We start from the raw sequence: 13520 nt of genomic DNA, 5'->3' as shown, positions 1-13520 counted from the left end.
TTTGGCCACCTCATGCAAAGAGCTGATTCATTTGAAAAGACCCTGATGCTGGAAAAGATTGAAGGCAGGAGGAGAAGGGGACGACAGAGGATGAGGTGGTTGGATGGCATCACTGATTCAATGGATACGAGTTTGAGTAAGCTCCAGGAGTTGGTGATGGACAGGGAAGCCTGGCGTGCTGCAGTCCATAGGGTTGCAAAGAGTTGGACACGACTGAGCGACTGAACTGACTGAGAAGGAAAAGCAGGAGACTGAAGAGTCAAGAAGGGAGGGATCCAAGTGCTTGTCATGTATTAGTGAACAGTATTCTTTAAATCCTTTCACTTGAAGTTAAAACTAAAAAATAAATTACCATCTGATTGGGTGGTAATTGCCTTTTAGTTAGCTGGTTAATAAAGCATTTAATGTATAACTTTTGCATTTTTTGAGCCTTTCGCCATAGTGAGGACAATTTCTCTGTGTTCTCTGTGTACTGGGTTCTTTTATAAGAGATTTCTATAAACTAGCTCATTTAATCTTTACAGCAGCTCTGTAAGGTAGGTGCATTTCTGTAATTTTCTCAGTTTTACGAATGGAAGAACTGAAACAGAAGTAACATGAATTTCACAAACATATAGATAATTGCTGTATGATGCAGGCACCTGGGTCTGGGGTTGGTTCTCTGCTGCTTTCTCATGAATTTTCTATAAATCATCACTCCTCACCACCTTGCTGTACACAAATGCACAAAGGCACACAGTTTAAAATATAGTGTCCCAGTGTGACTCCCACATTTATGATTATTCCAGTTGATATCCATCTCATTGGACTTGCCTGCTAGAAGTGTTGCCTTTATGTCCAGGCCTGAGACATTAATAGTTTTGTTTTTCTCCTACTAGCGCCTGCTGAATTCCATTTTTGTGTACTTACATGTGGCCGTTATTATGTACTTACATGTGGAACTGTGGTACCAACTGTGATGATAAGATCTGATCCTAGTTTTAGAAAGTGAAAGTGCAAGTATTAGTCACTCCATCGTGTCTGACTCTTTGCGACCCCGTGGTGTAGCCCACCAGGCTCCTCTGTCCATGGGATTCTCCAGGCAAGAAAACTCAAGTGGGTTGCCATTCCCTTTGCCAGGGGATCTTCCCGACCCAGAGATCAAGCCCAGGGTCTCCTGCATCTTCCCGACCCAGAGATCAAGCCCAGGGTCTCCTGCATTGCAGGCAGATGCTTTACCATCTGAGCCACCGAGGGAGCCCTAGTTTTAGCGTCTGTGTGTATACAACAGCACTTACTGATGCTGAAGTCATTCAGATCACTGGAACCGTTTCTGCCTATCTGGGGCTATGTGTCCATTTTCAGATTGTCTGTTATCCTTACCATTCCCTCTAACCTCTGAAAAAACACACCAGGAAGTTTCTAACAGCTTGCTCACATCTGGACTCACATTAATTCTATGACCGTATTTTATTCCAGACACTTTTGAGAAATTCATCAGGATGTGAAGTGCGCAATGATGAATATCGAACGGAGTTTACCACAGCTTTGCCACGCATTGACTTATTCATGGGCCAGTTCAACCAAGTCCTCTTAACATCTATATCCACCTTTATCAAAGGAGATCTCACCATCGCTAATCTCGGGACGTCAGAAGGTCGATTCATGCAGGTACATGCTTTCTAAGAGTGGCTGTGTCTGTTTTATCCAGTGTCATACAATTAATTTGCTTCTCTTTTTACAGTAAGGTGTTGGCAAATACTATAAAGTGAAAATCACAGTGGAAGCTAGAGACACAGACTGAAAGCAAAACAATGAAGCCTAGTCCCTTTCTTTAAGTGTATGGCCTTTTTTTGTTAAATTCTTAAAGCTTTCAGTTTAAATACGGTTGCTTTAATTTTCTTGCCTGGAACAGTTTGAGGGTTTTTTTTTCCATTCATGATTTAAATCACATGATTGGAAAATAAAATGAAACAATTAAAGCACTTCCAGGCGATGTTTTCCTATTTCAGGGGAAGCTACGGATCAAAGGAGAGCTATTGTGTGAACTGTACTTCTCCATGAGAAGAAACATTCACATCATTGAGAAATATTGGCAGGCATTAGGAAGGGACGTTATCATCAGAATCCCATTGTAACTCCAGCTCTTCTGATTCTGCAAAATGATGGGGTCAGACACAAAGAAGTGCAAACACTGGGGGAAAAAGATCCAGATTTTGTTAAGAAACGCTTTTAATGGATAGCAACAGTATTCCCATACAATAAAAGTTCACATTTCAGACTTGCAGTTATCGTGTCTCCTAGATACAAAAACCCTAGCACTTTGCAGAAATTAAGATGCTCTCATGTTGGGTCTGTTTTACTGTTTTAATAGTTATTGGTAGTGCTTTCAACATGAGTTCGTTAGTAGCTTCTTGGTTAATGCACAATGACGATGGTATCTATGGAAATGTTGACTTTCCACAAAGACTAGAAATTTCTTTAAAAGGGAGATATTTATTTCGTGATCGTCTGACATAATTAACATCCTGGTCAGGAAATGACTTTCAGTGAAGCAATTGAGGATGATGATGTTTTCCTATGACTTGCTCATTTGTACATTCTCTATCTGTATTCTTTAACAAAACATATTTTTTTAAAACTACCACTGTCTTTATAGCAGTCTGGATATGCATCAAATGTTCTAATTGTACTAGTGGGCCTGGTGGAATTTTTGCAAAATCATAAAACGTGTAAATAAAACCTTCCCACTTCACAACGAATCGTATAGATCTAAATGATTCCACACTTGATCTCCCCTCCTCCCACTGCTTCACAATTAACTATGCTTTTTCTTCCTTGCTCCCTCTCTCCCAGCCCAGTGTTCCTATTTACCCACTTCAAACCATTTAATTCTGTCCTCAAAATGTTAAGGAGAGATGCCCAGCCCCATCCCACATAGACAAGCACTCTACCAAATTTGAAATATGGTCATATCTACTATCCTTGTAAAATGCGTATTGTTATGTGTTTATCTGTGTTTTTAGTTGATATTGATGTTATTCTAGAGAATTGCAAGGAAAATCTGAAGGAGAATGACTGAAACTAGCATCTGTTGAATTCTCACTGGCTTCCCTATGTTCATTTGCCTCCTTTTATCTTTTTTTCTGCTTTTGTTTTCTTATGTTGTGTATTACCTCACCAATCCGGTTCCATATTAATAAGCTTTCTACAGTCGCTTTCGGTCTGACACTTTTTCACATCACAAGGTTCCTGGCCTATTTCCAGATTCTGAAGTTCTAATAAAATTCCATTTTTGTATAGATTGCTTTAATAACTGAGTAAATTCTGCTGTGTGACAGATTTCACCAAGTGGCATGTTATATATATCAGTTTCATTAGAATAGAAATGCTTTAACAAATGTTTTATTCTTATCTCCCAGCTTTTTCATCAAAGAAGCTATAATATACCTGTGCATCCATAATACCAAAGATGAAAATAAGTACTTAAATGAATACTTTTCATATGAAAAGCACTGATATCCTTGATTTTTAAAACCAAAGATGAAAATTAGTATTTAAATAAATACTTTTCTTATGAAAAGCACTGATATCCTTGATTTTTTGAAACCAGGTAACTCTCAATTCATTCCTTATATATCAGGAACATACTAACTATGCTTTACTAGGCAAATAAGTGAGGTAAAGGAAGCTGTGACAGAGAACCTTCCTCTCAAGAACTAAATTTTTAGTAGGAAAAATAGAAACATGTACCTGAGACCTAGAGAAAACAAAGACATAAAAAACAAGGCTATTGAGACTCTCTGAGAGAGGATCTGTTTCTCTGCCACTTGCCTAAGAGAATTCCATTTGGTAAAATTTTATGTAAATAATCCTAAACCATCACCATCACTAAAATCCAGTTTGTTTACAGCAAATAATGTTGGAGATGGAGTCAGGAGTACAGCAAAAACTTGGGGACCGTCCAGCCTAATCTATCCAAGCAGTGACTTAACTTCTGTAAATGTTTTGACTGCACTGAAGTGCTGAATCTGTGGCCAAGCCTAAGTTTCTACAACCCATGTTTCAATAATACTATGAAGTTTCTGTTACAAAATAGAAGGGACATAATTTTTTTCCCCAAAGACAGCTGCTATACATGAAAAGGAACAGAAGAATGATTTTACTTCCTTCCTACCCTGAAGCCTAAAGGCAAAGTTGCTTTGCAAATGTTTTCTCCCAAGAGTTTGCAGCTGTTTCTGCCTTTCCTATTGTGCTTATGTTCAGCTCTGGCTGGGAATACAAGCTTCAGCTCCAGCTGTTGGGTGCAAAGTGAATCAGGTATTTCACAGTGGTTATTTGATTAGCAAGACTTATATTGTTTAGCTAACAATATTATATGTATGGAAGAGAAGACATTTTTTACATGTTTCTAACATTTAAGCATGTAACTTATCTCATACAGGTGCAGCTATGTCTAAATATACTGTGTACATATATTCAGGTCTATCTGTGGAGCCATGTCAATGCAGATCTAGATTTCAAAAACAGTTTTTATTTGTGTGATTGCTCTCTTGGGATGCTTTGAAGTAAAATAATATGATAAACACTGTTGGAGATAGTGTAAGTAAACAGTAAGAGCAGGGCTTCTTACAAGTTGTGGAGGGGGTGGGGATGTAGGAAAGAACAAGGCTGGAGAACATGAGCACAGAGTGCAGGGCTACGTGGGAGAGGGGAGCGGGATACTCATGAAGATCACAGGACTAATCACAGGGATTGCCCACATCTCCCCTTCTGAGCTCCTCGTCTAATCTACATCCAAAAACAATGCTTGCTTGATTTTTTTTTTTACAGCATTTATATAAGGCCTTTAATCTCTAGATGCAAGCATTGCTATTAAAATATTTGTGCATGACTGTCAGGCCAGGGAGAGTGAGTGGATGAGGATGGGGTGGGGGTGGGGACACACTTTCCAGACTTTTTGCAAGTTCATCTCCACATTCACTGGCTTGTCTGCATACAGTGGCCGCTGCCTGAGCGCTGTCATAGATGTCATTTGATTCTTTGGTATCATCCTTCTCTTTCCCCATCCCCCTTTCTGTGATGCTGTTACCACCCATAAGCTCTTTTCTCTTAACTGGACTGGTTGGTCTTAAGCAAGAAAGTTCAAGAGGTAGGGATCACCTAAAAAGACATCCTTAGCTCATGGTCATTACTTACAACCATTACCTAAAGGATTATGTTCGTAATCAGTGAACCTGAGAGTAATCACTCACTTCCAGTAAAAAGAATCAATCTATTTATTGACCCCCTGTCTCCAAATTCCTTCGGTTCCTGTGCCACCATCATGGTATTTCAGTGCTTTGTGCTGAAGCCTGCAGCATGTTACATTTGGGATTACTGCTGTTTTAGACTATGTAGACACAGATCATCAACTCATCAGTGCTGCAGGGACACAGCCAAACGAAGTTTGAACTTCCACATTCTCTTCAGAGATTGCTGACTTACCTATCTCCTTTATAAAGTGATCAAATAAAAATATCATCTGCCTTTTTTTTTAAGGCATACATCATGAATTTAGTTACGTCTATAAAGAACAGTAACTTTGGTATATGTCTTTAGAAGAAAATATGTTTCATGGATTCTGAGATTTCTTCTGTGAGGAAAAAAACATCTATTGTAAATAATAATTACAGACTTATGTCCATACCAAAAAATTAAGCCCAGTTCATATATAGTCTCCTAAAATGAATTAATGCATGATCTTGAAATACATACATCTTATAAATTCTTATAGCATAGAAATTTAAAATATCATAAGTATTTGAAACATTGAAAAATGCTACCTTTTGGGGTTTTTTTGTTGTTGTTAGCAGGGAATAACTGGAATTTCTTATTCAGGTGCTTACTTGAAAGAAATGGAGAGGCATTTTAAAATGAAATATATTTATCAGTAGCCTCTTTGAAATTCAGACAGATATACTCTGTGTATAGATTGACTAATTCTGTAGTCATTATATTTAAAATATTGATTTGAAAGTTTTGGATTTTTAAAATTGTTACAACGTTACTAGCTTATACGTTTCTTAGATGCTTGAATTTTTTTTACAGAGGTCTCAATTTGGTATTGACTCATTTCTACTCACTTTGACTCATTTCAAAAAGTTGAGACACACACATTGATATTATAATCATAAAGAAAATTGCTATTTGTACATATCCTGGCCTTTGTAGTATTAGGTTGGTATAGAAACACTTGTGCCCATTTACCAAAAAGAGTGACAGAACAAAGCAAAGTTTCATTTAATTCAACTTTTACCACCTGGTACTTTGTCTTACTACTTCTGATTTTAAGTTGTCAGCACCAATCAGTGATCTCCACTTCGTATGTTTCATTTTTTTAGTTCTAGAATGCTCAGTGTTTACCTTGGTTGAAACAAAGCTCTTCGTATCTGATTCCTTTCTAGACAAATATCAATTTCTTTCACATACTTACGATATAAACCTATTGCTGGTGTTTTAGTCAGTTTGGGCTGCTGTAACAAATTAGCATACTAGGTGGCTCTAAAAAACAAACATTTCTCAGAATTCTGTAGGCTGGGAATTCCAGGATCAAGATGCCAGCAGATGTGGTGTCTAGTGAGAGTCTGCTTCCTGGTCCACAGATTGCCATCTTTTTGCTGTGTACTCACATGGTGGAAAGAGGGCAAGAGAACTCTGTGGGATCCCATTTATAGGGCATTAATTGTCAACACAGTAGAAACTCAAAATAGAATTGCTAGTCTCTATTTCTTACTAATTGTTCTAAGACTGCCAGGTGAGTTTTCATAAGAATTAAATTTAAATGGTGGATTTTGTTCTGTCCTTAAAAATATCTCCATGACAACCAAAAGGAACTCCTTATTTCTTGCAAACATTGCTTCAGGAGTATTTTGAGAGTTAAAGTGATTACCCAATTACTTAGAATTTTGGCAAGAAGAGAAAGTGAGGAGTTAATGATAGAAACACATTCTTGGCATTTTATAGCAATAGGTATCCTTCCAGAGAAGGGGCTAATGATCAGCTGAAAAGGTGTTTGCATCTCTGATGTGACCTCTGCTCGAAACTCCAGGCAGTCATCTCACGTTCCCCCAGCCTTCCTGTCTTCTCTGTTTCATCTCATTTTTTATACCACGCCACACTCATCCTAGTTCATGATCAAAAGTTGAACTTGTCGCCTGTACTAATAACATTTCCTCTGTGCTATCAGAAACTATTTAGATGTGGAGTCTTTCTCTTTAGGCACACTTAACTTGTACGGCCAAGATGACTGAAACAAGGAGTATTTGGCAAGGCAAACATATTGTGAAATTTGTTTTAATGCTTTGACTCACAAGTGGCTCTTGGGAGCTCAGAGTTGAAGTTTTTTATTGGTGTTTACTCTGGTGCTCCAAGAGTATATTTGAGTGTTTAAGAAGAGGTCAAGCAAACAGTTTCTGACATGAGAGAAAGTTCCTTGGAAACCTGACTTTTTCTAGCTAAAATTCTCTATCATATTTTCTTTATGGAAAATAATAGTACCTACCCTGTAGCTTATTGTGAAGACTAAACAAAATACCTATTTAAAGCACTTAACACAATGCCTGGCTCAGTTACCATCATATATGGTGTTCTCCAGATAAAGAGTCTTAACAGGTAATGAACCAAATCAATATATCCAAGTTCCAGAGGTGCAAAGAGCATTTTTGTGAAAAGAGAAATATTAATTCTTTCTGGGAAATGGGTATTTGAATGGACTTCAGATATTTGATAAAATCAAGGGTAAGTGTTAGTCGCTGAGTCGTTTCTGACTCTTTGGGACTCCATGGCCTGTGGCCTGCCAGGCTCCTCTGTTCGTGGATTTTTCTAGGCAAGAATACTGGAGTGGAAAACCATTCCTTTCTCCAGGAGATCTTCCCAACCCAGGAATCAAACCCAGATCTCCTGTACTACAGGTGCATTCTTTACCGTCTGAGCCACCAGGGAAACCCAAAGTCAAAGAGGATGACTTATTATATTAAAAAGAGATTGCTTATTATAGATATGGTGAATGATATTAAAGAGATCAGAAAGATAGGAGAAAAAAAGTAGGAGCTCATCGTTATGTAGGAGGTCTGAATAGAATGTAAGGCATAAGAGAAACAGACGCAAAATTCAAATATCTATAGGAAAGTTCAGAAGGATGAATAATCTCCAGTGAAGTAGAAAGCACAGAATGAGGCAGAGAACAGAATCAGGTTATTAAAAGAAGCTGATATGTTGTTTTGGTTTTTACTTGTGAGAAAAGGAATTTTTTTTCCCTTTGCAGTTTGAAGTGATTGACAACAATCAGAGAAATATTTTTTAAAATAGGGAGCAGGGGAGCATGAGGGGTAGGAAAAACAAGAGGTGATGAGCACCAGAAGTAAGTCAAGATAGAAAAAATTGGTTAACTGAAATAATTTGGTGTAGAAGCTTTAGATGTCTGGTGTTCTGATATTCTGTTTGAAACCAGCACCACCGGGAGGTAGCACTGGTAACTGATTTTTTTTTGTATTCCCTACAAAAGTCACAAATAACTATTTGGCCCTAAATCTAGAAATAACAGTAGTTTTCATTCTTTCCCATTCCAACCAAATGACCTTTGGTCTATCTATCACTTAATTTCTGTGCAAATGTAGCCACCCTGCTTAATGGAGTTGTTTTGAACGTGTTGAGTGTTTGGTGTAGAGCAAATGTTTGAAAAAAAAAAAAAAAAAGTCATGATGTTTAACTTTTACAGCCCTGTGTGAACTTGGTTCATTTCTCTATCCACAATCGATTCTGTGGGAGCAAATTAGGGATTTGGGGAATCTTTCCAAATTGTTTCAGAGTAAATAGCTCCTTTATTGTGCTGAAGAAAAATATACTACTGGTTCCCCAGAACATTTTTATGTTGTGTGTTTGTTAGAGTACTAAGCAGTTCATTCCCATTTTATGGATAAGAAAGCTGAGGTAGAAGTGGTTTATTATTTAATCTCAATCTCACAGATGCCCACATTTATCCCATGATTCAAACATGGCAAACAAATGCCCTTTCAGTGAAATGTAAAAGGGTATTTGGGTGTCAAGCAATTTCATAAAGTTAGTTTCAAGCCCAGAGCTGTGCTCAGCATTGTGCACCTTCCTGTAGATCGAATGTTATGGCCTATTTAAGAATGAGAGTGCGTCTAAGCTCTCCTGTAGTCTGAGTGTTCACCTTCTTCTGATCTTATACCTGGACTTCATTATTACTGGTTTCTAGCGACTAGACTGATGGAAATTTTATAGCTGAGAACCATCCCAAATTAGAAATACCTGACAGCAAGAAGGACACCACTCATCAAATCTCCTTTCCAAGACATTGTTAAAACCATCAGGCCTTATTATAAAACCAGGCCAAGAAGCAGAACCTTATTTATAATCAAAGTAATAATGTATGATGGGACAATGGTTTATAAGAAATGACAGCACATCATTTCAAAGTTAGCTGAGGGCCTATTTCGACCTCAAAAGATCTATGGAACCAGTTCCAGGTCTCCAGACTCCCTGTTCACTATACTTTCCTGTACGTCAAGGGAAGCTGCCCGGTGGGAGGGTCAGGAGGATAGATTTAAAAATAATCCAGAATCCTTGTAGCATAAGTGAGGTCTTTTGGGTTGAGTTTTGGCTCCTCTAGTTCCCAGTACAATCGTGAGCATGTGTCTGTCTGCATGTGCTGACTGATTGGCTGGAAGATCTCCTTTCCTAGAAATCATTAAAAGATCATAGGCAAAACTCTGTCTTGGGGGTTCAAATGAATTGTCTTCAAGGCAGGAGATTAGAAGACGTATTGATTTACAGTGCAATAAACTGTTGGGCATATCGTTCAAACATCCATGAGCTCATCTAATCTGGTATTACCATTATCATCCACGTTCTCCCCTGATAGTATATTTAAACTGAGCTTGTTGGACTGTTGGACTAAGAGTGCTTCCTGGTTTGTTTCTCAGGTTGTGGTTTCTCGATCAGGATCATTAACTCCTCACGTGAATTTTCCGCTGGATTCCCACCCTGTGTCTCCAGAAGTGATTGTGGAGCACCCGCTAAACCAGAATGGCTATACACTGGTTGTCACTGGGAAGAAGGTAAGCCCTGTTCCATAGGAAGGTTCCATCAATGTGGTTCCTCCTGAGTGGATATTTACAGCCACTGTCACCTGGTCCTTTTTAACTTCTCCCTTCATCTGGATTTACCTCTCTTCTATGAAGCTCTTTCCTGAGTATTCCAGACATCTCCTAAAATCAAGTTAAATTTTTCCTTGGGGAAAATTGGACCTATGGGAGGTCATCTTCATGAGGTAAACTTCTCCTTTTGTCCTATATTTCTCAGTGAGAAACACAAACACACAAAATGAGAATTACAGTCCTAAGGGCAGAACTCTAGTGCAGGCAGATAACTCCTGAAGTGTACGTTGGAAGAGATTATGCTGGCCAGTAATCCCTTTTCCCTGAGAGGAGGTGCATTTTGGTGCCAGAATGATATGTAACCTTACTTAGAATTTCCCAGAGGTTCAAGTGTGTTTTCCAGCAGCTTAAATTATACTCTCTTGTTATTTTAAAATCATCTCAGCAGGGGAGGGATAAATTGGGAGATTGGGTCTGACATGTATACACTACTATGTATAAAATGGGCTTCCCTGGTGGCTGAGAGGTTAAAGCACCTGCCTCCAATGCGGGAGACCCAGGTTCGATCCCTGGGTCGGGAAGATCCCCTGGAGAAGGAAATGGTAACCCACTCCAGTATTCTTGCCTGGAAAATCCCATGGATGGAGAAGCCTGGTAGGCTAAGGACCTGTTGTATAACACAGGGAATTCTACTCAACAATCTGTAATGACCTGTATGGGAAAAAAATTTAAAAAGAGTGGATATATGTGTATCTATAACTGATTCACTTTATTGTATAGCAGAAACTAATACAATACTGTAAATCAACTATACTCCCCAATAAAAAATTTTTTGAAAAGTAAAATCATCTCAGACTTTCCCCACTAAATAGAACCTCTAACATTGTGTGATAATGCTTGTGTTCACTGGACAGTAATAGTTACTTTTATCACATATGTGCCAAAAGTGGAGGGAAGGAAAAAAAATTTTTAATTTAATCACATTAGCATTATTACATGATGTGCACACATAAGTGGCATCTCTGTTAGACTCTGTAAAATTATATTTATATGTATCTTTGATGTATTTAGTTTTTATTTAACAAGCAAACAAAACCCTCCTCTGGAAGCTCTTTCCATCACTTCTCTTCACAGATCACCAAGATCCCGCTGAATGGCCTGGGCTGTGAACATTTCCAGTCCTGCAGTCAGTGCCTCTCCGCCCCTTCCTTTGTGCAGTGTGGCTGGTGCCATGATAAATGTGTGCGATTGGAGGAATGCCCCAGTGGAAGGTGGACTCAAGAGACCTGTCTGCCAACAATCTACAAGGTAGGAGTCTCTGTCAACTGTCGTATGTGTTTTGTTTTGGAAAGCATAAATCCCATGGATTAAAAAATTCAAAAATCAAACTATTCATTTTCTGTGAAGCATCAGCCCAAGCACCACCTCTCTCCCTCCAGGTTCTCTCTTTAGGGTGTCTTTGGGCACAAGCCCCTGGACCCTGCACTGGATGTGCTTGCTTCACACTCTCCTTGAGCAGTTGCTCTCCCTTAGCAGATATGTGAATAAAAGAGTAAAGTGGCTAGAGGGCAACACTGCTCTACGTTTCCTCACACTGGGACCTGTTCCATTCTGACCTGCCCATTCTGATTGCTCACCAGCTACTTTATCTATCAGGTGCCCAGACATAAGACTCCATCATACACAGGGATCTAGTCGTCATTACACAGAACCCTAACCTGGACCATGCAAGCTAGAGGTCCAAGACATGCTGGAGCAGGCAAACAGGGGGTTTTGTTCCTTCTAATGCATAGATGGTGGCTATCGCATCATTGATGAGAGCAGAGGTTACTTCTCAGGGCAAGTTGGGAGGCAAGTGGATGGTGGACACATAGGTAGCTGTGCACCTTCTCTCAAAGTTCATGGAAGAGAAGCTGATAACCTCACTAACTTCTATACTCTGCAAGCCAATTCATTCTTTAATTCATTCCAGAAACATTTATTGAGTGCCTACCACACAGCTGGCCTTCTTCTAGACACTGGGGAGACACATTTCCAAACAAGACAAAAGTGCCTCCTGCTCTTAGAGAACTGAGCTGCTAGCGGTCGACTTTGGCCATGATATTGTAGACACACTCTCTTTCTGTTGCCTTGTTTGCTTAAGCAGGTATTTGGCACTCTGAAAATCTCCATGGCAATTTGTAAAAATTTCTTGATTCAAATACATTTTGCTTGAAGCTACTAACCTGGTAAGGACTCAGTGTGTGTTTTCTCTGCCTGCATGTGGAACAGTTGGACTTTGGTAATAATAAATGATGCATGTGAAAAAATCAAGTTAAAGATCTTGGTCGGTCGCCTGGTTCAAGCCCAAGTAAACAGAGTGTGCAAGTTAGAACAGGATCTGCCCCCAAGCACATGCCTGTTTTCATTTAGCTACGGTTTGGGCAAAGATTTGTACTGGGTGACTGGGTTTTAAACCAAATCATTTTTTGTTAGGTGTGACACAATTATTAAGCCTCAGTTTGATCAGCTAGAGAATAAACGAGAAGATAGTACAACAAATTTAAATCTGTAGTGTTTATGCATTTTTTGTTTCTGTGTTTAATACACTTTTAAAACCACATGCAGTTCTATACTTTTAAAAACACGTAGCTTTGGCAGTTTGAGACACCAGGAATCTGAATGCAGCTATTCCATGAAAGGTATGGGGAGTATGTGTGTGTGTGTGTGTGTGTGTGTGTGCACGTATGCATGTGCAATTAAATCACAACAATTTCATTTCAAAAACAACCAACCTGCTGTTTTAAATAAAGAGCAGACTGAGAACCTATACAAATGAAACATCTAATTTTGACCAGTTTACCACCTTTTGTTATTAATATTAATGAAAGCTACATTAAAATGGTTAATAACAGTAAATATTTTAGAATTTTCTGGAAACAGACTCTCTCATAATGTTTGACTCTCCCCTCCTCCACCTTCCCTAACTCCAGCACTCTAACTGGAAATTTTTAAAAGGTTGGGTTGTATCACGCACAATTCACTGAGGCTTGGGCTGTACAGTTAGAAAGAAAGTAGTGCAGCTGAGTCCATAAATCCCTTTTGGTTCATAGTTGTTAGGAAGATTTCATGCTGCACTAGAGCGTGACATTTAGCATTCTTACTGCAAAGAATAAGACAGATTATTCATCTTTTTCTTATCTGTCTTAAATGCTGCAGGCATAAAACCCAGCTAATGTGTAGAGTTTCACTTTCCTATAAATGTAAGTCAACCTGCTTTTCAAGGTACATCATGTTCAGTGGCTGAGATTCTCTGCAGTTCCACGTATGAAATATTTCAGGAGTGCAAGCCCGTTATTTTGTTTCAAACATGTTATCTGATCTTGTACTTAAAGAGCAATG

General features: G+C 38.8%; 1 protein-coding gene and 1 non-coding gene across 2 annotated transcripts in view; both read left to right on the top strand.

The window, feature by feature from the left end:
* MET (MET proto-oncogene, receptor tyrosine kinase) overlaps window positions 1-13520 on the top strand; it is a 113563-nt gene that overhangs the window by 59439 nt on the left and 40604 nt on the right. Inside the window, exons 3-5 of the mRNA XM_052638579.1 lie at window positions 1459-1650; window positions 9966-10100; window positions 11274-11447. Of these exons, the coding sequence (XP_052494539.1) occupies window positions 1459-1650; window positions 9966-10100; window positions 11274-11447 (501 nt within the window). The remainder of the gene's footprint in view (window positions 1-1458; window positions 1651-9965; window positions 10101-11273; window positions 11448-13520) is intronic.
* Window positions 10649-10720, top strand: TRNAW-CCA (transfer RNA tryptophan (anticodon CCA)). The gene has a single exon. It is a non-coding gene; the product is annotated as a tRNA-Trp (tRNA).

This window comes from Budorcas taxicolor, chromosome 4 (genome assembly GCF_023091745.1).
Source record: "Budorcas taxicolor isolate Tak-1 chromosome 4, Takin1.1, whole genome shotgun sequence".
Lineage (NCBI taxonomy): Eukaryota > Metazoa > Chordata > Mammalia > Artiodactyla > Bovidae > Budorcas > Budorcas taxicolor.
This window is presented reverse-complemented; position numbering and strand designations above follow the sequence as displayed.